Source organism: Drosophila arizonae, chromosome 2 (assembly GCF_054131065.1).
Source record: "Drosophila arizonae isolate 15081-1271.41 chromosome 2, UAZ_ARI_1.0, whole genome shotgun sequence".
NCBI lineage: Eukaryota > Metazoa > Arthropoda > Insecta > Diptera > Drosophilidae > Drosophila > Drosophila arizonae.
The window spans coordinates 17547056-17574506 of NC_142922.1; the positions used below are offsets into that span (position 1 = coordinate 17547056).

Below are 27451 nucleotides of genomic sequence, written 5' to 3' on the forward strand. Positions count from 1 at the left end.
CAGCTGCCTTCACTCAGTTTTGCCATATGCATAGAAGAGTTGGCCCACAGGATTAGAGGCCTTCATGATGCTCTTTTTTTTCTTGAACAAGCAAATTATCAGTATTTCCACATGTTTTATAGATGTCGGTAAAAAGTTATCAAAATCGATAAATAGTAATCGAAATCGATAAATAGTTATCGAAAACGATAAATAGTTATCGAAATCCTGAATACTTCCCGAAATTGATTTGAGGGTCAACTGATGGCTTGATGTGTTGCTAAATTTTTAGACTTATAGATTTAAAGTGCTTTATGTAACTTATGTCAGGGCTTACACAAGCTTCATAGTACTTCGAGTCTTGTAGCATTCAGCTTTTGTCATGCAGCTGCCCTAGTTCAAGTTTCAATTTTTGTTTGCAGTTTTTGTCACATTCACAGAAGGTTGGCCCACAGTTTCAGAGGCATTCATGGGGCTATGCTTTTTTTTCTGAACAAGCAATTATGATCAATATTTCCACAAGTTTCATGGATATACCATCCATCGAGTGTCATATCATTCAGCTTCTGTCATGCAGTCTCCGAATATTTAACTTCTGCCATACATTCGCTAGAAGATCTAAACTAAGAGCATTTATATTTCTGTGAATCATGATATGTTTTATATTTCATTAACATCATTTAATTCAGTCTTTGCAGTGGTGTACTTTACACCGAGTCTCGTAGCATTCAGCTTTTGTCATGCAGCTGCCTTCACTCAGTTTTGCCATATGCATAGAAGAGTTGGCCCACAGGATTAGAGGCCTTCATGATGCTCTTTTTTTATCAGTATTTCCACATGTTTTATAGATGTCGGTAAATAGTTATCAAAATCGATAAGGAGTTATCGAAATCGATAACTAGTTATCGAAATCGATAAATAGTGATCGAAATCGATAAACAGTTATCGAAATCGATAAATAGTTATCGAAATACTGAATACTTCCCGAAATTGATTTGAGGGTCAACTGATGGCTTGATGTGGTGCTAAATTTTTAGACTTATAGATTTAAAGTGCTTTATGTAACTTATGTCAGGGCTTACACAAGCTTCAGAGTACTTCGAGTCTTTTAGCATTCAGCTTTTGTCATGCAGCTGCCCTAGCTCAAGCTTCAAGTTTTGTTTTCAGTTTTTGTCACATTCACAGAAGAGTTGGCCCACAGTTTCAGAGGCATTCATGGGGCTATGCTTTTTTCTGAACAAGCAAATTATGATCAATATTTCCACAAGTTTCATGGATATACCATCCATCGAGTGTCATATCATTCAGCTTCTGTCATGCAGTCTCCGAATATTTAACTTCTGCCATACATTCGCTAGAAGATCTAAACTAAGAGCATTTATATTTCTGTGAATCATGAATATGTTTTATATTTCATTAACATCATTTAATTCAGTCTTTGCAGTGGCGTACTTTACACCGAGTCTCGTAGCATTCAGCTTTTGTCATGCAGCTGCCTTCACTCAGTTTTGCCATATGCATAGAAGAGTTGGCCCACAGTATTAGAGGCCTTCATGATGCTCGTTTTTTCTTGAACAAGCAAATTATCAGTATTTCCACATGTTTTATAGATGTCGGTAAATAGTTATCAAAATCGATAAATAGTTACCGAAATCGATAACTAGTTATCGAAATCGATAAATAGTAATCGAAATCGATAAATAGTTATCGAAATCGATAAATAGTTATCGAAATCCTGTATACTTCCCGAAATTGATTTGAGGGTCAACTGATGGCTTGATGTGTTGCTAAATTTTGCAGTTTTTGTCACATCACAGAAGGTTGGCCCACAGTTTCAGAGGCATTCATGGGGCTATGCTTTTTTTCTGAACAAGCAAATTATGATCAATATTTCCACAAGTTTCATGGATATACCATCCATCGATTGTCATATCATTCAGCTTCTGTCATGCAGTCTCCGAATATTTAACTTCTGCCATACATTCGCTAGAAGATCTAAACTAAGAGCATTTATATTTCTGTGAATCATGAATATGTTTTATATTTCATTAACATCATTTAATTCAGTCTTTGCAGTGGTGTACTTTACACCGAGCCTCGTAGCATTCAGCTTTTGTCATGTAGCTGCCTTCACTCAGTTTTGCCATATGCATAGAAGAGTTGGCCCACAGTATTAGAGGCCTTCATGATGCTCTTTTTTTCTTGAACAAGCAAATTATCAGTATCTCCACATGTTTTATAGATGTCGGTAAATAGTTATCGAAACCGATAAATAGTTATCGAAATCGATAAATAGCTATCGAAACCGATAAATAGTTATCGAAATCGATAAATAGTGATCGAAATCGATAAATAGTTATCGAAATCGATAAATAGTTATCGAAATCCTGTATACTTACCGAAATTGATTGGAGGTCAACTGATGGCTTGATGTGGTGCTAAATTTTTAGACTTATAGATTTAAAGTGCTTTATGTAACTTATGTCAGGGCTTACACAAGCTTCAGAGTACTTCGAGTCTTGTAGCATTCAGCTTTTGTCATGCAGCTGCCCTAGCTCAAGCTTCAAGTTTTGTTTTCAGTTTTTGTCACATTCACAGAAGAGTTGGCCCACAGTTTCAGAGGCATTCATGGGGCTATGCTTTTTTCTGAACAAGCAAATTATGATCAATATTTCCACAAGTTTCATGGATATACCATCCATCGAGTGTCATATCATTCAGCTTCTGTCATGCAGTCTCCGAATATTTAACTTCTGCCATACATTCGCTAGAAGATCTAAACTAAGAGCATTTATATTTCTGTGAATCATGAATATGTTTTATATTTCATTAACATCATTTAATTCAGTCTTTGCAGTGGTGTACTTTACACCGAGTCTCGTAGCATTCAGCTTTTGTCATGTAGCTGCCTTCACTCAGTTTTGCCATATGCATAGAAGAGTTGGCCCACAGTAATAGAGGCCTTCATGATGCTCTTTTTTTCTTGAACAAGCATTTGCTTGTTATTATCAGTATTTCCACATGTTTTATAGATGTCGGTAAATAGTTATCAAAATCGATAAATAGTTATCGAAATCGATCAATAGTCATAAAAATCGATAAGTAGTTATCGAAATCGATAACTAGTTATCGAAATCGATAAATAGTTATCGAAATCCTGTATACTTCCCGAAATTGATTTGAGGGTCAACTGATGGCTTGATGTGTTGCTAAATTTTTAGACTTATAGATTTAAAGTGCTTTATGTAACTTATGTCAGGGCTTACATAAGCTTCATAGTATCAGTATTTCCACATGTTTTATAGATGTCGGTAAATAGTTATCAAAATCGATAAGGAGTTATCGAAACGATAAATAGTTATCGAAATCGATCAATAGTTATAAAAATCGATAAGTAGTTATCGAAATCGATAATCAGAGGCATTCATGGGGCTATGCTTTTTTCTGAACAAGCAAATTATGATCAATATTTCCACAAGTTTCATGGATATACCATCCATCGAGTGTCATATCATTCAGCTTCTGTCATGCAGTCTCCGAATATTTAACTTCTGCCATACATTCGCTAGAAGATCTAAACTAAGAGCATTTATATTTCTGTGAATCATGAATATGTTTTATATTTCATTAACATCATTTAATTCAGTCTTTGCAGTGGCGTACTTTACACCGAGTCTCGTAGCATTCAGCTTTTGTCATGCAGCTGCCTTCACTCAGTTTTGCCATATGCATAGAAGAGTTGGCCCACAGGATTAGAGGCCTTCATGATGCTCTTTTTTTCTTGAACAAGCAAATTATCAGTATTTCCACATGTTTTATAGATGTCGGTAAATAGTTATCAAAATCGATAAGGAGTTATCGAAATCGATAACTAGTTATCGAAATCGATAAATAGTGATCGAAATCGATAAACAGTTATCGAAATCGATAAATAGTTATCGAAATACTGAATACTTCCCGAAATTGATTTGAGGGTCAACTGATGGCTTGATGTGGTGCTAAATTTTTAGACTTATAGATTTAAAGTGCTTTATGTAACTTATGTCAGGGCTTACACAAGCTTCAGAGTACTTCGAGTCTTTTAGCATTCAGCTTTTGTCATGCAGCTGCCCTAGCTCAAGCTTCAAGTTTTGTTTTCAGTTTTTGTCACATTCACAGAAGAGTTGGCCCACAGTTTCAGAGGCATTCATGGGGCTATGCTTTTTTCTGAACAAGCAAATTATGATCAATATTTCCACAAGTTTCATGGATATACCATCCATCGAGTGTCATATCATTCAGCTTCTGTCATGCAGTCTCCGAATATTTAACTTCTGCCATACATTCGCTAGAAGATCTAAACTAAGAGCATTTATATTTCTGTGAATCATGAATATGTTTTATATTTCATTAACATCATTTAATTCAGTCTTTGCAGTGGCGTACTTTACACCGAGTCTCGTAGCATTCAGCTTTTGTCATGCAGCTGCCTTCACTCAGTTTTGCCATATGCATAGAAGAGTTGGCCCACAGTATTAGAGGCCTTCATGATGCTTTTTTTTTCTTGAACAAGCAAATTATCAGTATTTCCACATGTTTTATAGATGTCGGTAAATAGTTATCAAAATCGATAAATAGTTACCGAAATCGATAACTAGTTATCGAAATCGATAAATAGTAATCGAAATCGATAAATAGTAATCGAAATCGATAAATAGTTATCGAAATCCTGTATACTTCCCGAAATTGATTTGAGGGTCAACTGATGGCTTGATGTGTTGCTAAATTTTGCAGTTTTTGTCACATCACAGAAGGTTGGCCCACAGTTTCAGAGGCATTCATGGGGCTATGCTTTTTTTCTGAACAAGCAAATTATGATCAATATTTCCACAAGTTTCATGGATATACCATCCATCGATTGTCATATCATTCAGCTTCTGTCATGCAGTCTCCGAATATTTAACTTCTGCCATACATTCGCTAGAAGATCTAAACTAAGAGCATTTATATTTCTGTGAATCATGAATATGTTTTATATTTCATTAACATCATTTAATTCAGTCTTTGCAGTGGTGTACTTTACACCGAGCCTCGTAGCATTCAGCTTTTGTCATGTAGCTGCCTTCACTCAGTTTTGCCATATGCATAGAAGAGTTGGCCCACAGTATTAGAGGCCTTCATGATGCTCTTTTTTTCTTGAACAAGCAAATTATCAGTATCTCCACATGTTTTATAGATGTCGGTAAATAGTTATCGAAACCGATAAATAGTTATCGAAATCGATAAATAGCTATCGAAATCGATAAATAGTTATCGAAATCGATAAATAGTGATCGAAATCGATAAATAGTTATCGAAATCGATAAATAGTTATCGAAATCCTGTATACTTACCGAAATTGATTGGAGGTCAACTGATGGCTTGATGTGGTGCTAAATTTTTAGACTTATAGATTTAAAGTGCTTTATGTAACTTATGTCAGGGCTTACACAAGCTTCAGAGTACTTCGAGTCTTGTAGCATTCAGCTTTTGTCATGCAGCTGCCCTAGCTCAAGCTTCAAGTTTTGTTTTCAGTTTTTGTCACATTCACAGAAGAGTTGGCCCACAGTTTCAGAGGCATTCATGGGGCTATGCTTTTTTCTGAACAAGCAAATTATGATCAATATTTCCACAAGTTTCATGGATATACCATCCATCGAGTGTCATATCATTCAGCTTCTGTCATGCAGTCTCCGAATATTTAACTTCTGCCATACATTCGCTAGAAGATCTAAACTAAGAGCATTTATATTTCTGTGAATCATGAATATGTTTTATATTTCATTAACATCATTTAATTCAGTCTTTGCAGTGGCGTACTTTACACCGAGTCTCGTAGCATTCAGCTTTTGTCATGCAGCTGCCTTCACTCAGTTTTGCCATATGCATAGAAGAGTTGGCCCACAGGATTAGAGGCCTTCATGATGCTCTTTTTTTCTTGAACAAGCAAATTATCAGTATTTCCACATGTTTTATAGATGTCGGTAAATAGTTATCAAAATCGATAAGGAGTTATCGAAATCGATAACTAGTTATCGAAATCGATAAATAGTGATCGAAATCGATAAACAGTTATCGAAATCGATAAATAGTTATCGAAATACTGAATACTTCCCGAAATTGATTTGAGGGTCAACTGATGGCTTGATGTGGTGCTAAATTTTTAGACTTATAGATTTAAAGTGCTTTATGTAACTTATGTCAGGGCTTACACAAGCTTCAGAGTACTTCGAGTCTTTTAGCATTCAGCTTTTGTCATGCAGCTGCCCTAGCTCAAGCTTCAAGTTTTGTTTTCAGTTTTTGTCACATTCACAGAAGAGTTGGCCCACAGTTTCAGAGGCATTCATGGGGCTATGCTTTTTTCTGAACAAGCAAATTATGATCAATATTTCCACAAGTTTCATGGATATACCATCCATCGAGTGTCATATCATTCAGCTTCTGTCATGCAGTCTCCGAATATTTAACTTCTGCCATACATTCGCTAGAAGATCTAAACTAAGAGCATTTATATTTCTGTGAATCATGAATATGTTTTATATTTCATTAACATCATTTAATTCAGTCTTTGCAGTGGCGTACTTTACACCGAGTCTCGTAGCATTCAGCTTTTGTCATGCAGCTGCCTTCACTCAGTTTTGCCATATGCATAGAAGAGTTGGCCCACAGTATTAGAGGCCTTCATGATGCTTTTTTTTTCTTGAACAAGCAAATTATCAGTATTTCCACATGTTTTATAGATGTCGGTAAATAGTTATCAAAATCGATAAATAGTTACCGAAATCGATAACAGTTATCGAAATCGATAAATAGTAATCGAAATCGATAAATAGTAATCGAAATCGATAAATAGTTATCGAAATCCTGTATACTTCCCGAAATTGATTTGAGGGTCAACTGATGGCTTGATGTGTTGCTAAATTTTGCAGTTTTTGTCACATCACAGAAGGTTGGCCCACAGTTTCAGAGGCATTCATGGGGCTATGCTTTTTTTCTGAACAAGCAAATTATGATCAATATTTCCACAAGTTTCATGGATATACCATCCATCGAGTGTCATATCATTCAGCTTCTGTCATGCAGTCTCCGAATATTTAACTTCTGCCATACATTCGCTAGAAGATCTAAACTAAGAGCATTTATATTTCTGTGAATCATGAATATGTTTTATATTTCATTAACATCATTTAATTCAGTCTTTGCAGTGGTGTACTTTACACCGAGCCTCGTAGCATTCAGCTTTTGTCATGTAGCTGCCTTCACTCAGTTTTGCCATATGCATAGAAGAGTTGGCCCACAGTATTAGAGGCCTTCATGATGCTCTTTTTTTCTTGAACAAGCAAATTATCAGTATCTCCACATGTTTTATAGATGTCGGTAAATAGTTATCGAAACCGATAAATAGTTATCGAAATCGATAAATAGCTATCGAAATCGATAAATAGCTATCGAAATCGATAAATAGTTATCGAAATCGATAAATAGTTATCGAAATCGATAAATAGTTATCGAAATCCTGTATACTTACCGAAATTGATTGGAGGTCAACTGATGGCTTGATGTGGTGCTAAATTTTTAGACTTATAGATTTAAAGTGCTTTATGTAACTTATGTCAGGGCTTACACAAGCTTCAGAGTACTTCGAGTCTTGTAGCATTCAGCTTTTGTCATGCAGCTGCCCTAGCTCAAGCTTCAAGTTTTGTTTTCAGTTTTTGTCACATTCACAGAAGAGTTGGCCCACAGTTTCAGAGGCATTCATGGGGCTATGCTTTTTTCTGAACAAGCAAATTATGATCAATATTTCCACAAGTTTCATGGATATACCATCCATCGAGTGTCATATCATTCAGCTTCTGTCATGCAGTCTCCGAATATTTAACTTCTGCCATACATTCGCTAGAAGATCTAAACTAAGAGCATTTATATTTCTGTGAATCATGAATATGTTTTATATTTCATTAACATCATTTAATTCAGTCTTTGCAGTGGTGTACTTTACACCGAGTCTCGTAGCATTCAGCTTTTGTCATGTAGCTGCCTTCACTCAGTTTTGCCATATGCATAGAAGAGTTGGCCCACAGTATTAGAGGCCTTCATGATGCTCTTTTTTCTTGAACAAGCAAATTATCAGTATTTCCACATGTTTTATAGATGTCGGTAAATAGTTATCAAAATCGATAAATAGTTATCGAAATCGATCAATAGTTATCGAAATCGATCAATAGTCATAAAAATCGATAAGTAGTTATCGAAATCGATAACTAGTTATCGAAATCGATAACTAGCTATCGAAATCGATAAATAGTTATCGAAATCCTGTATACTTCCCGAAATTGATTTGAGGGTCAACTGATGGCTTGATGTGTTGCTAAATTTTTAGACTTATAGATTTAAAGTGCTTTATGTAACTTATGTCAGGGCTTACATAAGCTTCATAGTATCAGTATTTCCACATGTTTTATAGATGTCGGTAAATAGTTATCAAAATCGATAAGGAGTTATCGAAACGATAAATAGTTATCGAAATCGATCAATAGTTATAAAAATCGATAAGTAGTTATCGAAATCGATAATCAGAGGCATTCATGGGGCTATGCTTTTTTCTGAACAAGCAAATTATGATCAATATTTCCACAAGTTTCATGGATATACCATCCATCGAGTGTCATATCATTCAGCTTCTGTCATGCAGTCTCCGAATATTTAACTTCTGCCATACATTCGCTAGAAGATCTAAACTAAGAGCATTTATATTTCTGTGAATCATGAATATGTTTTATATTTCATTAACATCATTTAATTCAGTCTTTGCAGTGGTGTACTTTACACCGAGTCTTGTAGCATTCAGCTTTTGTCATTCAGCTGCCCTAGCTCAAGTTTCAAGTTTTGTTTTCACACAGTTTCAGAGGCATTCATGGGGCTATGCTTTTTTCTGAACAAGCAAATTATGATCAATATTTCCACAAGTTTCATGGATATACCATCCATCGAGTGTCATATCATTCAGCTTCTGTCATGCAGTCTCCGAATATTTAACTTCTGCCATACATTCGCTAGAAGATCTAAACTAAGAGCATTTATATTTCTGTGAATCATGAATATGTTTTATATTTCATTAACATCATTTAATTCAGTCTTTGCAGTGGCGTACTTTACACCGAGTCTCGTAGCATTCAGCTTTTGTCATGCAGCTGCCTTCACTCAGTTTTGCCATATGCATAGAAGAGTTGGCCCACAGTATTAGAGGCCTTCATGATGCTTTTTTTTTCTTGAACAAGCAAATTATCAGTATTTCCACATGTTTTATAGATGTCGGTAAATAGTTATCAAAATCGATAAATAGTTACCGAAATCGATAACAGTTATCGAAATCGATAAATAGTAATCGAAATCGATAAATAGTAATCGAAATCGATAAATAGTTATCGAAATCCTGTATACTTCCCGAAATTGATTTGAGGGTCAACTGATGGCTTGATGTGTTGCTAAATTTTGCAGTTTTTGTCACATCACAGAAGGTTGGCCCACAGTTTCAGAGGCATTCATGGGGCTATGCTTTTTTTCTGAACAAGCAAATTATGATCAATATTTCCACAAGTTTCATGGATATACCATCCATCGAGTGTCATATCATTCAGCTTCTGTCATGCAGTCTCCGAATATTTAACTTCTGCCATACATTCGCTAGAAGATCTAAACTAAGAGCATTTATATTTCTGTGAATCATGAATATGTTTTATATTTCATTAACATCATTTAATTCAGTCTTTGCAGTGGTGTACTTTACACCGAGCCTCGTAGCATTCAGCTTTTGTCATGTAGCTGCCTTCACTCAGTTTTGCCATATGCATAGAAGAGTTGGCCCACAGTATTAGAGGCCTTCATGATGCTCTTTTTTTCTTGAACAAGCAAATTATCAGTATCTCCACATGTTTTATAGATGTCGGTAAATAGTTATCGAAACCGATAAATAGTTATCGAAATCGATAAATAGCTATCGAAATCGATAAATAGCTATCGAAATCGATAAATAGTTATCGAAATCGATAAATAGTTATCGAAATCGATAAATAGTTATCGAAATCCTGTATACTTACCGAAATTGATTGGAGGTCAACTGATGGCTTGATGTGGTGCTAAATTTTTAGACTTATAGATTTAAAGTGCTTTATGTAACTTATGTCAGGGCTTACACAAGCTTCAGAGTACTTCGAGTCTTGTAGCATTCAGCTTTTGTCATGCAGCTGCCCTAGCTCAAGCTTCAAGTTTTGTTTTCAGTTTTTGTCACATTCACAGAAGAGTTGGCCCACAGTTTCAGAGGCATTCATGGGGCTATGCTTTTTTCTGAACAAGCAAATTATGATCAATATTTCCACAAGTTTCATGGATATACCATCCATCGAGTGTCATATCATTCAGCTTCTGTCATGCAGTCTCCGAATATTTAACTTCTGCCATACATTCGCTAGAAGATCTAAACTAAGAGCATTTATATTTCTGTGAATCATGAATATGTTTTATATTTCATTAACATCATTTAATTCAGTCTTTGCAGTGGTGTACTTTACACCGAGTCTCGTAGCATTCAGCTTTTGTCATGTAGCTGCCTTCACTCAGTTTTGCCATATGCATAGAAGAGTTGGCCCACAGTATTAGAGGCCTTCATGATGCTCTTTTTTCTTGAACAAGCAAATTATCAGTATTTCCACATGTTTTATAGATGTCGGTAAATAGTTATCAAAATCGATAAATAGTTATCGAAATCGATCAATAGTTATCGAAATCGATCAATAGTCATAAAAATCGATAAGTAGTTATCGAAATCGATAACTAGTTATCGAAATCGATAACTAGCTATCGAAATCGATAAATAGTTATCGAAATCCTGTATACTTCCCGAAATTGATTTGAGGGTCAACTGATGGCTTGATGTGTTGCTAAATTTTTAGACTTATAGATTTAAAGTGCTTTATGTAACTTATGTCAGGGCTTACATAAGCTTCATAGTATCAGTATTTCCACATGTTTTATAGATGTCGGTAAATAGTTATCAAAATCGATAAGGAGTTATCGAAACGATAAATAGTTATCGAAATCGATCAATAGTTATAAAAATCGATAAGTAGTTATCGAAATCGATAATCAGAGGCATTCATGGGGCTATGCTTTTTTCTGAACAAGCAAATTATGATCAATATTTCCACAAGTTTCATGGATATACCATCCATCGAGTGTCATATCATTCAGCTTCTGTCATGCAGTCTCCGAATATTTAACTTCTGCCATACATTCGCTAGAAGATCTAAACTAAGAGCATTTATATTTCTGTGAATCATGAATATGTTTTATATTTCATTAACATCATTTAATTCAGTCTTTGCAGTGGTGTACTTTACACCGAGTCTTGTAGCATTCAGCTTTTGTCATTCAGCTGCCCTAGCTCAAGTTTCAAGTTTTGTTTTCACACAGTTTCAGAGGCATTCATGGGGCTATGCTTTTTTCTGAACAAGCAAATTATGATTAATATTTCCACAAGTTTCATGGGTATACCATCCATCGAGTGTCATATCATTCAGCTTCTGTCATGCAGTATCAGAACATTTAACTGCTGACATACATTCGCTAGAAGATCTTTATCAATATTTCTCCATGTTTCATAGATGTTAGTAAATAGTTATCGAAATTGATAAGTAGCTATCGAAATCGATTAATAGTTATCGAAATCCAGTATACTTACCGAAATTGATTGAAGAGTAAACTGATGGCTTGATGTGTTGCTAATTTTTAGACTTATAGATTTAAAGTGCTTTATGTAACTTATGTCAGGGCTTACACAAGGGCTTACACAAGCTTCTTGTAGCATTCAGCTTTTGTCATGCAGGTGCCCTAGCTCAAGCTTCAAGTTTTGTTTTCAGTTTTTGTCACATTCACAGAAGAGTTGGCCCACAGTTTCAGAGGCATTCATGGGGCTATGCTTTTTTCTGAACAAACAAATTCTGATCAATATTTCCACAAGTTTCATGGATATACCATCCATCGAGTGTCATATCATTCAGCTTCTGTCATGCAGTCTCCGAATATTTAACTTCTGCCATACATTCGCTAGAAGATCTAAACTAAGAGCATTTATATTTCTGTGAATCATGAATATGTTTTATATTTCATTAACATCATTTAATTCAGTCTTTGCAGTGGTGTACTTTACACCGAGTTTCGTAGCATTCAGCTTTTGTCATGCAGCTGCCTTCACTCAGTTTTGCCATATGCATAGAAGAGTTGGCCCACAGTATTAGAGGCCTTCATGATGCTCTTTTTTTCTTGAACAAGCAAATTATCAGTATTTCCACATGTTTTATAGATGTCGGTAAATAGTTATCAAAATCGATAAGGAGTTATCGAAACGATTAATAGTTATCGAAACCGATAAACAGTTATCGAAATCGATAAATAGTTATCGAAATCCTGTATACTTACCGACATTGATTGGGGGGTCAATTGATGGCTTGATGTGGTGCTAAATTTTTAGACTTATAGATTTAAAGTGCTTTATGTAACTTATGTCAGGGCTTACACAAGCTTCAGAGTACTTCGAGTCTTTTAGCATTCAGCTTTTGTCATGCAGCTGCCCTAGCTCAAGCTTCAAGTTTTGTTTTCAGTTTTTGTCACATTCACAGAAGAGTTGGCCCACAGTTTCAGAGGCATTCATGGGGCTATGCTTTTTTCTGAACAAGCAAATTATGATCAATATTTCCACAAGTTTCATGGATATACCATCCATCGAGTGTCATATCATTCAGCTTCTGTCATGCAGTCTCCGAATATTTAACTTCTGCCATACATTCGCTAGAAGATCTAAACTAAGAGCATTTATATTTCTGTGAATCATGAATATGTTTTATATTTCATTAACATCATTTAATTCAGTCTTTGCAGTGGCGTACTTTACACCGAGTCTCGTAGCATTCAGCTTTTGTCATGCAGCTGCCTTCACTCAGTTTTGCCATATGCATAGAAGAGTTGGCCCACAGGATTAGAGGCCTTCATGATGCTCTTTTTTTCTTGAACAAGCAAATTATCAGTATTTCCACATGTTTTATAGATGTCGGTAAATAGTTATCGAAACCGATAAATAGTTATCGAAATCGATAAATAGCTATCGAAATCGATAAATAGTTATCGAAATCGATAAATAGTTATCGAAATCGATAAATAGTTATCGAAATCCTGTATACTTACCGAAATTGATTGGAGGTCAACTGATGGCTTGATGTGGTGCTAAATTTTTAGACTTATAGATTTAAAGTGCTTTATGTAACTTATGTCAGGGCTTACATAAGCTTCATAGTATCAGTATTTCCACATGTTTTATAGATGTCGGTAAATAGTTATCAAAATCGATAAGGAGTTATCGAAACGATAAATAGTTATCGAAATCGATCAATAGTTATAAAAATCGATAAGTAGTTATCGAAATCGATAATCAGAGGCATTCATGGGGCTATGCTTTTTTTCTGAACAAGCAAATTATGATCAATATTTCCACAAGTTTCATGGATATACCATCCATCGAGTGTCATATCATTCAGCTTCTGTCATGCAGTCTCCGAATATTTAACTTCTGCCATACATTCGCTAGAAGATATAAACTAAGAGCATTTATATTTCTGTGAATCATGAATATGTTTTATATTTCATTAACATCATTTAATTCAGTCTTTGCAGTGGTGTACTTAACACCGAGTCTCGTAGCATTCAGCTTTTGTCATGCAGCTGCCTTCACTCAGTTTTGCCATATGCATAGAAGAGTTGGCCCACAGTATTAGAGGCCTTCATGATGCTCTTTTTTTCTTGAACAAGCAAATTATCAGTATCTCCACATGTTTTATAGATGTCGGTAAATAGTTATCGAAACCGATAAATAGCTATCGAAATCGATAAATAGCTATCGAAATCGATAAATAGTTATCGAAATCGATAAATAGTTATCGAAATCGATAAATAGTTATCGAAATCGATAAATAGTTATCGAAATCGATAAATAGTTATCGAAATCCTGTATACTTACCGAAATTGATTGGAGGTCAACTGATGGCTTGATGTGGTGCTAAATTTTTAGACTTATAGATTTAAAGTGCTTTATGTAACTTATGTCAGGGCTTACACAAGCTTCAGAGTACTTCGAGTCTTGTAGCATTCAGCTTTTGTCATGCAGCTGCCCTAGCTCAAGCTTCAAGTTTTGTTTTCAGTTTTTGTCACATTCACAGAAGAGTTGGCTTACAGTTTCAGAGGCATTCATGGGGCTATGCTTTTTTCTGAACAAGCAAATTATGATCAATATTTCCACAAGTTTCATGGATATACCATCCATCGAGTGTCATATCATTCAGCTTCTGTCATGCAGTCTCCGAATATTTAACTTCTGCCATACATTCGCTAGAAGATCTAAACTAAGAGCATTTATATTTCTGTGAATCATGAATATGTTTTATATTTCATTAACATCATTTAATTCAGTCTTTGCAGTGGTGTACTTTACACCGAGTCTTGTAGCATTCAGCTTTTGTCATTCAGCTGCCCTAGCTCAAGTTTCAAGTTTTGTTTTCACACAGTTTCAGAGGCATTCATGGGGCTATGCTTTTTTCTGAACAAGCAAATTATGATTAATATTTCCACAAGTTTCATGGGTATACCATCCATCGAGTGACATATCATTCAGCTTCTGTCATGCAGTATCAGAACATTTAACTGCTGCCATACATTCGCTAGAAGATCTTTATCAATATTTCTCCATGTTTCATAGATGTTAGTAAATAGTTATCGAAATTGATAAGTAGCTATCGAAATCGATTAATAGTTATCGAAATCCAGTATACTTACCGAAATTGATTGAAGAGTAAACTGATGGCTTGATGTGTTGCTAATTTTTAGACTTATAGATTTAAAGTGCTTTATGTAACTTATGTCAGGGCTTACACAAGGGCTTACACAAGCTTCTTGTAGCATTTAGCTTTTGTCATGCAGGTGCCCTAGCTCAAGCTTCAAGTTTTGTTTTCAGTTTTTGTCACATTCACAGAAGAGTTGGCCCACAGTTTCAGAGGCATTCATGGGGCTATGCTTTTTTCTGAACAAGCAAATTATGATCAATATTTCCACAAGTTTCATGGATATACCATCCATCGAGTGTCATATCATTCAGCTTCTGTCATGCAGTCTCCGAATATTTAACTTCTGCCATACATTCGCTAGAAGATCTAAACTAAGAGCATTTATATTTCTGTGAATCATGAATATGTTTTATATTTCATTAACATCATTTAATTCAGTCTTTGCAGTGGCGTACTTTACACCGAGTCTCGTAGCATTCAGCTTTTGTCATGCAGCTGCCTTCACTCAGTTTTGCCATATGCATAGAAGAGTTGGCCCACAGGATTAGAGGCCTTCATGATGCTCTTTTTTTCTTGAACAAGCAAATTATCAGTATTTCCACATGTTTTATAGATGTCGGTAAATAGTTATCAAAATCGATAAATAGTTATCGAAATCGATAACTAGTTATCGAAATCGATAAATAGTGATCGAAATCGATAAACAGTTATCGAAATCGATAAATAGTTATCGAAATCCTGAATACTTCCCGAAATTGATTTGAGGGTCAACTGATGGCTTGATGTGGTGCTAAATTTTTAGACTTATAGATTTAAAGTGCTTTATGTAACTTATGTCAGGGCTTACACAAGCTTCAGAGTACTTCGAGTCTTTTAGCATTCAGCTTTTGTCATGCAGCTGCCCTAGCTCAAGCTTCAAGTTTTGTTTTCAGTTTTTGTCACATTCACAGAAGAGTTGGCCCACAGTTTCAGAGGCATTCATGGGGCTATGCTTTTTTCTGAACAAGCAAATTATGATCAATATTTCCACAAGTTTCATGGATATACCATCCATCGAGTGTCATATCATTCAGCTTCTGTCATGCAGTCTCCGAATATTTAACTTCTGCCATACATTCGCTAGAAGATCTAAACTAAGAGCATTTATATTTCTGTGAATCATGAATATGTTTTATATTTCATTAACATCATTTAATTCAGTCTTTGCAGTGGCGTACTTTACACCGAGTCTCGTAGCATTCAGCTTTTGTCATGCAGCTGCCTTCACTCAGTTTTGCCATATGCATAGAAGAGTTGGCCCACAGTATTAGAGGCCTTCATGATGCTTTTTTTTTCTTGAACAAGCAAATTATCAGTATTTCCACATGTTTTATAGATGTCGGTAAATAGTTATCAAAATCGATAAATAGTTACCGAAATCGATAACTAGTTATCGAAACCGATAAATAGTAATCGAAATCGATAAATAGTTATCGAAATCGATAAATACTTATCGAAATCGATAAATAGTTATCGAAATCCTGTATACTTCCCGAAATTGATTTGAGGGTCAACTGATGGCTTGATGTGTTGCTAAATTTTGCAGTTTTTGTCACATCACAGAAGGTTGGCCCACAGTTTCAGAGGCATTCATGGGGCTATGCTTTTTTTCTGAACAAGCAAATTATGATCAATATTTCCACAAGTTTCATGGATATACCATCCATCGAGTGTCATATCATTCAGCTTCTGTCATGCAGTCTCCGAATATTTAACTTCTGCCATACATTCGCTAGAAGATCTAAACTAAGAGCATTTATATTTCTGTGAATCATGAATATGTTTTATATTTCATTAACATCATTTAATTCAGTCTTTGCAGTGGTGTACTTTACACCGAGTCTCGTAGCATTCAGCTTTTGTCATGTAGCTGCCTTCACTCAGTTTTGCCATATGCATAGAAGAGTTGGCCCACAGTATTAGAGGCCTTCATGATGCCCTTTTTTTCTTGAACAAGCAAATTATCAGTATTTCCACATGTTTTATAGATGTCGGTAAATAGTTATCGAAACCGATAAATAGTTATCGAAATCGATAAATAGCTATCGAAATCGATACATAGTTATCGAAATCGATAAAAAGTTATCGAAATCGATCAATAGTTATCGAAATCGATCAATAGTCATAAAAATCGATAAGTGGTTATCGAAATCGATAACTAGTTATCGAAATCGATAACTAGTTATCGAAATCGATAAATAGTTATCGAAATCCTGTATACTTCCCGAAATTGATTTGAGGGTCAACTGATGGCTTGATGTGTTGCTAAATTTTTAGACTTATAGATTTAAAGTGCTTTATGTAACTTATGTCAGGGCTTACATAAGCTTCATAGTATCAGTATTTCCACATGTTTTATAGATGTCGGTAAATAGTTATCAAAATCGATAAGGAGTTATCGAAACGATAAATAGTTATCGAAATCGATCAATAGTTATAAAAATCGATAAGTAGTTATCGAAATCGATAATCAGAGGCATTCATGGGGCTATGCTTTTTTTCTGAACAAGCAAATTATGATTAATATTTCCACAAGTTTCATGGATATACCATCCATCGAGTGTCATATCATTCAGCTTCTGTCATGCAGTCTCCGAATATTTAACTTCTGCCATACATTCGCTAGAAGATATAAACTAAGAGCATTTATATTTCTGTGAATCATGAATATGTTTTATATTTCATTAACATCATTTAATTCAGTCTTTGCAGTGGTGTACTTAACACCGAGTCTCGTAGCATTCAGCTTTTGTCATGCAGCTGCCTTCACTCAGTTTTGCCATATGCATAGAAGAGTTGGCCCACAGTATTAGAGGCCTTCATGATGCTCTTTTTTTCTTGAACAAGCAAATTATCAGTATCTCCACATGTTTTATAGATGTCGGTAAATAGTTATCGAAACCGATAAATAGTTATCGAAATCGATAAATAGCTATCGAAATCGATAAATAGTTATCGAAATCGATAAATAGTTATCTAAATCGATAAATAGTTATCGAAATCGATAAATAGTTATCGAAATCCTGTATACTTACCGAAATTGATTGGAGGTCAACTGATGGCTTGATGTGGTGCTAAATTTTTAGACTTATAGATTTAAAGTGCTTTATGTAACTTATGTCAGGGCTTACACAAGCTTCAGAGTACTTCGAGTCTTGTAGCATTCAGCTTTTGTCATGCAGCTGCCCTAGCTCAAGCTTCAAGTTTTGTTTTCAGTTTTTGTCACATTCACAGAAGAGTTGGCCCACAGTTTCAGAGGTATTCATGGGGCTATGCTTTTTTCTGAACAAGCAAATTATGATCAATATTTCCACAAGTTTCATGGATATACCATCCATCGAGTGCCATATCATTCAGCTTCTATCATGCAGTATCAGAACATTTAACTTCTGCCATACATTCGCTAAAAGATCTAAACTAAATTTCTGTGAATCATAAACATGTTTCTATTTCATTAACATTAAATTCATATTCAGTCTTTGGTAATGTGTATTTTACATCGAGTCTCGTAGCATTCAGCTTTTGTCATGCAGCTGCCCTAACTCAAGTTATCGAAATCCTTTAAATTATTTATAAGTATCGATTTTTGCCCTAGAATTGAAGTGTTACAAGCTTTACATAATAATTAATAATTATAAATATTTGTAAGTTTTTGAAAAATCTCTTTTCTATATAAGTAATATAAGCTCTAGCTATAGTGAAAACTATTTTTTGCTGATAAACTAGACTACATTTTATAAAAAAAAATTATTTTTGCAATAGAAATAAATTTTTAAAAATTAAATAGAACAGTCAGTTTAGAGTATTTTATTTAATGTATTTTATTTCATATATGTTTTATTCGTAGATATTACAACAATGAAAATGGGTCGACAGTCATCTTAACCACTTTACTTGCACCGCATGTAGCATGTACATGGCATATATTCTTAGTATTACCATAGAAAATTGTTTGTTTTGTTTTCCGTATGTAGTTCAAGCTTGATTGAAAAATACTTAACAAACCGCAACCCCACAAATAACTTTGATTGCACTTTCTTAATAATCTCTCACGTAGATGGACTTGGCTTGCAACCAGCCAGTTCCTTACACTAATTAAGTATAAAAAAAAAAAAAACTATATATAGATAAAAAAAAAAAAGTAGGAGAGAAAGTAGAGCAATGAAAAATAAATAAGAAAAACTTTGTACAAATGGCTCAACAATGCTGGACTATTCATGATAGTTCAGGCTCGTTGCGAGCAGCAAGCGGCAAGCAGCAGCCAGCAGCTCCTTATGTTTTCAGTTGCCTTTGTTTTGTGCAGCTGGAATTAAAACTAAGCACTTCACAGCACACAACGCGCATAAGGAGCAGGCAGCGGAAAGACGGAGAGAGAGTGAGAGGAGAGGGAGAGTGGGGAGACAGAGACTAAATAGCTTGGTGTTGTTTTGGCCAAACCAGAAATGTACTTCAAAAATCGTAAAATTGAAATTATAATTGCAGCTGCAACTGATTCGAAACGCTCTTTGTTCTACCGCCATTGTTGCAAGCGGGCGTATGGGGGTGGGCGTGGCAACTGGGGAGTCTTTATATAAGTGGCTGTTACTTCCACGTTGCCTGGGCCAACGTCTGAAATCGACTGCCGTCTGTCGTCTGCAGTCTGGAAAAAGAGATGGTTCTAATTATGGTCTTAACTTGCTGCATACTTAAAATGCTTGTCAAATAATAATTACTCGGAAAGCGTTCACCAGTTATGAAAATGAAATACGTCTTCAAGAATGCTTGCTTTATATATATTCTTTTTTTTTCTTTTTGTTCTAAATTTAAATTGCAGACGTTCTTTGTTAGCCCAGTTAGCCAGCGCTCTTGGCTGCATATTTCTGGGCACTCAGTTCATGTTCCGATTAACATCCGCACTGAACATGAACTGTGACGCCACAGCAGGTTTTCGCTTTTTCACTCTCTCTCTCTCTCTCACCCTCTGTCACCCTCCCTGTCTATCTCTCTTTGTGTGTGTGTGTCCTTAAGCCTGAATCTTTGCCAAGTGCATGTGGCATGCCGGATGTTGTGACATTTTGGTAAGCGCACAAAAATTTCGACATTTTCACAAAAGCGAGCATCGGGAATGCGCGCCGATAGCATTTTGCGTGTATATGTGTGTGTATGTGTGCGTCCCACATTTTCTGTGCTTCTTCTCCATATTTTTTTTAACACTCTTCTATATTTTGTGCTACATATATTTTACCTAAATATTCAAAAAGTTTGCCCGTTGCTGGTTCTTTTATGGCATTGAATTTGACAATCTATGGGCAACCGTTTATTCGGGCTCTCCACTGGCTTTATCCGGCCATTTGAGGAGACATATCGAAAGTGATTGTTGGTTTATTTTACAGATTTTTGGAATGTGCAAAAGTGAGTTTATTTTAACCTACTTTTTGTAGCAGTTTCAAATACTTTGTATTAAATTAATTGAAATGTCGGTTGTTGGTTCATATATAATATATTTGTGTGTATATTGTGTTTGTAAATAAAAATCAGAAATCATATTTTTGTTTAAAAATTCGATAATTTTATACTGAAATTCGGCATATTGTTTTTATGTAGATGAAAATATCATTTATTTTTCTTTTTTATGCTTGAGCTGAACTGAAGTTCAATAATCTCTAATCTAAGACATATAAATCACTCATTGTTCTATATCAAATGACATATAAATCACACATTGTTCTATATCAAATGAGTTGCTGAATGTATTATTATCTTAACAGCTGCCAGAGTAATTTACATAATTAATTAAATAATATATTTATGTTTTGATTCGCATTGCCTTCCAAGTGTTATTTATCGTTTAATAATTAATATGCTGCTACAAAAGAAAGTTAATTTAAGATTGAAACTGAAAAGCATTCAAGAAACCCTGTCAATGTGCTAGGCAAGTCTTACGCCCCCTAGGGCTTCATTGTTCATTAATTATTTCTCTCCATCTGCTTCCTGTCTCCCTTTGTGTCTCTCAATCTTTCTTGTCTGATAATTGCATATGCGAAATTATTTGTAAGCACGAGGTAGCTGTAAATTGCAGCAAAGCCAATTGCGTATGGTTGAAAATTGTTTTGTGTACGCAACAGCAGACAAGATTGGAATATGCAACGCACTGAGTATGGGGGAAATCGGAATGAGCGTAGCACCAATATACAGAGAGCAGACGGCTACAGAGACAGTAAAATATACTTAGGATGTGGCCTCTCGTTGCACTGGCACAAGTCGCTTCTTATGCAAGCAGCAGCAGTTGCAGAGAGACATGACAACAGCAACGGATTTCGATTACTTGCATGTGTGTGTGTGCCTGTGTGTGTGTACACGGCATACACATACACACATGCGTTCTCTGTGGTTTAGAGGAAGCAGCAGCAAACGTGTTTGTTGTATGCAACTGATTGCAAAGGATTTTATGGTTGCCATTGGTATTGTTGCTGCTGCTGCCGCCGTCGCCGTTGCTGCTGCTGGTACTGCTGCTGCTGTCGCTGACGATGACGACAATGCAAAAATACACAACAGCAACAACGGCAGCAGCAGCAACTGATCGCACTAGGCAAAAGGGGCATCTGATGCAACGCTCCTAAGTGCAGTCAGTTGGCAGACAAGCCGTGCTAGGGGCAGCTGGTGTGCATACGGGGGACACTGCCTTGTTGCCACATAAGGTGTCGCTGCAGCATATAGAACATGAGCCCATGACAACACCAGCAGCAGCAGCAATAGCAGCAGAAGTGGCAGCAGCAGCAGCAGCAGCAATAGCAGCAGCAGAGGCAGCAGCAGCAGCACCATTCGAAGTAGCCGTAAAATGCCAACATCAGCATTACATGCGGCAATTGCTGCTGCGGATTTGCAGTTTAATGTCGATGCTATCGAAATGGAATCCTGAAAAGTAGACGCAAGCCAGAGAGACATAGATGTAGAACAATGTTTGTATGTTGTTGTTGTTGTTGTTGTTATTGCTGCTGTTGTTGTTGTTGCAGTTGCTGTGCCACAGCTCTGATTAGCTTAGGCCAATTGCCAAGGCGTTTGCATAAGGGCGCTCTGCCCAAATGAAGCGTTCCTTAAAAGATGGCTTTAAATGGTCAGGAAATATCCAAGCAATTTGCATTTAAAGCGATTGACTAATTAATTGCAGTCTTTATACTAGTGTGCCAATGCAATAGAAACTTTATATCTTAAATCTAACAAGTCTTCGCCTTCGACTTGAGAGACGACTTTCATGTTTCAAGTGAAAGCATTTATCGAGCCCCCGACAGATAGCAAATCCTCTACCTTCTGCTTATCCACAGAGCTGTGCGTGCTTAGTCTGCGCTATCTGCAATATTCAACTGAAGTGTGCAACTTGTAGTCACATGTTAACAAAAAGTAGCGGAAAATCAAAAGGCTTCACGTGCCACAAATGAATTCCGTTTCCCACTCATCGCTTGCACATATCCTCGCACACTCAGCTTTTGTTGTGGACCGACAGGCGGAGACAGCCCCGATGTTGTTTTTGCTATCAAACGCATTGATTTGATTTCAAAGCTCGCAAAGCATTTACATTTGCCCGCACAGCTCTTCATGGGCAACGGCAACGTCGACGGCGACGGCGACGGCGATGGCGACGGCAATGGGTGTGCTCGTTAACAAAAGATACTTACATATGTATGCATTGTATCTTACAGATACTTGCTGGCAGTTGCCTTTGTCTGTTTGGTGGGGCCTGCGCCACGTTTTTCTCTTCCTTTTCAGTCTCCTTTTGCTTGGTTAGATTTAAATGCCGAAATTTCAATGCTGCACACATCACGACACCGGCAGCTCTGCCCCGCCTTTGAAGACATATGCACAGTGTCCTACGCCCCCCTCCCAGGGGTATATCTAAATACATGTGTGCACGTGAGCTTGTCTGTGTGTGAGTAGTCAACTCAGATGCGGGCATACGTGAAAGTGTAATCACTTGTACTTAATATGCAGATGATGACAATGTGACAATCAAAATGGTTCCAGGTCGCTTACCTTACCCCGTCCGCCAGACACTTTTGCTTTCTCTCCGCCTTCTTCTCCGCCGTTCAGTCCGTCCATTCAGTCTCGCTCACTCTCTATGTATTCGTGCAGGATGACGTTATGGCAATCTGATTATTATTATCATCGTTAGAAGTAATGCCTCCACTCTGCGCATGCAAATCGGATATCCCTTCGCTGGTTTCCTACAGGCATCAACACATTAGGCCACTCCCTCAGAGCACTTTGAATTCTAAAAAGGCAATTTGTTTTTATTTTTATGGTTTGAATTGTTTGCTTATGCAATATATCGATTTCTGCAGTGAGCTGCGTATTGAATGCGATAATTAATATTCGTTTTAGCTATTTGCCTATAATTGGATGGCAAAAGGAAATTAACAGATTGAATATGATGATAGATTAAATAATGAATATGCCAAGTCTTCAACTAGGTCAAACTCGAAGTTGCAGCTAAAGGAATACAGTTGCAAATTCACGTTAATCTCCGCCTTAATTTATTAACGCACACTCCAAAATAATCATGAAGTGATAAACTGCAGCAAATGGAAAAGTTGCTCGTCAAAAATGAACAGCTGGGAGCGCGAGTGCGTGTGTGTTAAGAATACAAATGTGAGGAAAAGAGTTTTTTGTTTTAAGTTTTCAGTTTTATTTTTGCACACACATAAGCGAGGCACAAGACCGAAAAAACTGTTGGTGGAACTGCACAAACATGCTCCACGACCTGTTCGGCTGCAGTGCAACAGGAGGCAGCGTGTTGATGCAGAAGGGGCAACAGCTACAACAACATCAACAACAACAACAACAGCAACCACAACGACCCTCGACGGCAAGTGCCAAACTCGTGATGAACTGAAGCTGAGGCTGGGTCGAGTCCAGTGGTCCTCGAACTCGTGGCCTCGCAATCATCACGTCAAGATTCACAGACGGCCGCACGTCGCGTCGTGGGCGCATTTCATGTGCTCCTCTGAGCCTTTTGCCTTTTGCCTTTGGTCTTTGGTCTTTTATGAGCCAACAGCAACAAGAATACGAGCTACGCCCTGTGCTCTTCTTTTAACGTCACTCTTAACATCAGCCGTTGCCCTAATGAGCCAAGTCGTTGACTGTGCCCTGTCACGCCCCCATTCAATGGGCGGTACTAGCGCTTTTACTTTCTCTTTTACAGCTTGACCATCACTTTAAAGCGAGTCAAGTTTCCCAGGCCCTGATAAGCCTCGGTGCTTGCAGGCTTATATATATATATATATATATATAGAGAGAAATATCTACTCGAACTCTTTCATATTCTCCTCTGCTCCGTTCTGTTCTCCATTTGCGTGCAAATTAATAACAATTTAAATGATTTATTTTTTGAAAAACGATGATATCACAAACATTTGTTATGAATAATATTTTATTTGTATTTTTATTTATTTATTTTTTTCCTTTTGGTTCTTGCATTTAATTAAAGAAATTTTTTTGGCTGTCTTACGTTACGGTTGCAGTAAGTTTCCGGTCATGCTTTTTTTTATGGGTAACGCCCACATGTGTTGCCACGTTTAATTGTTTTATAAAGCCGCAAAGCAAATGCTACCCGCGCATTGCCGAGAGACAACACACAGACAAAGAAATAAGCCCACAGACTCATTATGGTATTTAGCGAAAGAGTTGAACATGAGCGCGGCAACAAGACTATACAAAAACAGCTGCACACACACACATACACACACATACACACAACAAAAACCGCACTCGCAGAAACAAGGATGAAGACAACAGCGCGAAAGGCAATTTTAACTTTTGTGTATACCTCATGGAAAAGTACTTTACATTGTTGTTCTGCTTTGGATACTTTCTGGGAAGCTCATTTAAAACACTTGTGTCCTTTCTGCAGTAGATTACGAATAGATTGCGCATATGTTGCGTTGCGGCTCTCTCATTAGCGAAAAAAAAAAAAACACGACAACCCAAAACAGTCGAGAATTAAAATTTTTAAAGACCTATTTAAATATTCACTTTTTTTAATTCTTTGACATTCATTATTAATTTTTACAATATATCAAATTTAAAATTGACAATCATCACACACCAGCTTAAGTTCTTCTTATTTTTGCTTACCTAACATTCTCTATCCTAGTTAGGACAATTTTAGTCTCTGTTGATTCCTAAGAGTTGCCCGATTCTTTAGAATCAACATTGGCTACATCTATGTGCTAGCGTATATGCTGCAATCAGGAGATTTGGGAGTACGATTAGGGAGTATCTATGTAGAGCAGCTTGAAACATACCAGATGCATGGAAGTACATTAAAATTTGAGAAATTAAGATAATAGTTAAGATAATTAGTCTTCTTCAGGAAAGAGCGTGGACATGTTTGTGCAATATGCAATAACAGTCATGTCGGACAGGTCTGGAAAAATCTGTCCGAGAAACTCCAAGAGAACCGGCTGATTACTGACAATCTCATAATATTCCTCATATGAGATAATACCATCCTTGTCCATATCAAACTTGTTGAATATATACTCGAGCATATCCTGTAAGGCATCTGGCCATATAGTATATTCTGCTTGCTCAGATGTTAGTTTTCTACGTACCGCCTGCAATTCCTTGACTTCATCGTCATCTTCGCCTACAAAGAAATTGTCGATTGCCATGCCGACAGTTTCACGATTCAGTACGCCAGACGTGGAGGTAGTATAGACCTGACTTATCAAATACACAATATAATCCTATATATAAGAAAGTTCACTGAACAGGCAATTGTATAGCACCTTGTAGGCAAACTGAATGCGTTCATCCAAGTTCTTGCTTAGGAACACGGAAAATAACTTCATCCAGGCCTCTGGACTAATGTACACTACATCAGCTGTTATATTCAACAGAATGCGCTCGATAATCGTCATATCGTAGATGCGAAACAGCACAAGAAATAAATTGTACATCTGCTTCTTTTTCATCTGCTTGGCGGTTGGCCCATTGACCTGCACGAACTTGTAGTAGATTATTAGAAGACATACAACTTCGGTGTTGGTAAAGTCCGTTGACGCGGTAAACTGTTTGATCAGACTGCTGTAGACCGTCAGGAACTTGGTGTTGGCCATGTCATCCATGGTAGTATCGATGCGGTTCATCTTGGCGTGTTTTGTGTGGTACTCGGCCTGCCCTTTACTGTATGTAAAATATCTGTTTTTTGGTGTATTGTGTGATTGGTCTGTATATGTGTGAGTCTGTACTGTTACTGTGTATGCGTACCCAGAGCTAAATCAATATTATCAAACATAGGCCTACTTAAAATACATCATTTTACATCTGCAAACATATATAGTGAAGATAAATAATAATTTGATCATCGAAAATAACATTCGGTTTCGGTTTGGACTTTTTCTCTAATTCCCTATTTCAAAGTAGAACTGCAACGAATTGATTAGCTACGCATATGTTAAGTTTATATTAATGCTACATCATGATCATTATGTATGAGCTCATAATAACAATATTACTTTCATATTGTATTTTTTTATGACAGATTGAAAGGCTTAATTCTTTAGACCTACACCATAGGCAGCCGAAGCGAATTAAAATATTCACTTGATGAAATGTGACTTAAAGCCAGATTTGATGTTTATCTTGAGGCCGCGAATTCGCAATTCTATAAATGATGTGAAGTAATCCACCTTCTGCTAGGGTTCTGTTGTCAGCTTACAAGTATTTTGTGGGAGCTGAGTGGCAGGGGCGTGGCTGTTGTCCTAAAACAGAAAGGGAATGTAACGAGCACAATTTAAAGGCAATAAAAACGAAGCAAAGACATAAAAAATACATCAGAGTCCTCACACTTTGTTCTATGTCTGTGTGTGTGCGTGTGCTGCCATTTTTGTTTTTGAAATAAATATTTCAATGGAAAAAATGTTTAAAGCCGTGCGCATGAGAAATGCGAATATAATAATCCATGCCACGCATCAGCCACAAGGATGCGAAGCTTGCAAAGGACTTCAACTGGAAATCGGCGGAAATGGTCGTGCAGCCATTTTGTTTTTTTTTCTCCTTTTTTTTTTTTGAGTAACAAATGTTGCCAGCCTTTTGGGGCCCGACTCTTGTAATTGTATGCCACACATGCTGTCATACATGCGGCTTTACAACGCCTGCCCCTACCCCTCTCCCCTCCCTCACACTGTCCTGGCCTCCCTAGCCCACGTCTGCGACACGGCGGCATAACAATAAAAAACAAGTAAGAAGGCTCCAGTCGAGACTGCTCGACTGGGAGATACCCTGAACCCTCTAAGCTGATATTCTAATCATTCTGCACTTCTTTTATGCACACATACATACACATGCATCCACACGCACGCATAAGCCTGCGCTCTGCTAATTGCGCAGTAAGCAGCGACTGCGCTTGGGCTGCGCTGCAATGTGGGCAATATTATGAGAATTTATTTGTTGAATAATTTCTTTTGTAGACATACGATCTTAATGAAACTTTCAGAGGGTAATCATAATGTTCAAATGTATGTACATTCCAAAGCACAAGTCCCTAGTATTTG

At 36.7% G+C, this 27451-nt stretch overlaps 1 protein-coding gene across 1 annotated transcript; it reads right to left on the bottom strand.

The window, feature by feature from the left end:
* Nucleotides 1–24913: 24913 nt before the first annotated feature.
* On the bottom strand, nt 24914–26191 carry LOC108609076 (calaxin-like). The gene is made up of 4 exons (XM_018000764.2): nt 25685–26191; nt 25508–25615; nt 25199–25447; nt 24914–25135 (listed from the first exon to the last, which is right to left on the bottom strand). The coding sequence occupies exons 1-3, from the start codon at nt 26042–26044 to the stop codon at nt 25253–25255; spliced, it is 663 nt and encodes a 220-aa protein (XP_017856253.1). The 5' UTR covers nt 26045–26191; the 3' UTR covers nt 24914–25135; nt 25199–25252.
* Between the last annotated feature and the right edge of the window lie 1260 nt (nt 26192–27451).

Excerpts from the sequence above, each read along its gene's own strand:
- LOC108609076 (XM_018000764.2), bottom strand. The coding sequence starts at position 26,044 with ATGAACCGCATCGATACTACCATGGATGACATGGCCAACACCAAGTTC. Across the intron at positions 25,616-25,684 it reads GCATTCAGTTTGCCTACAAG|GTCTATACTACCTCCACGTC; the intron begins GTGCTATACAAT and ends TTGATAAGTCAG. Across the intron at positions 25,448-25,507 it reads AAGTCAAGGAATTGCAGGCG|GATATGCTCGAGTATATATT; the intron begins GTACGTAGAAAA and ends GATGCCTTACAG.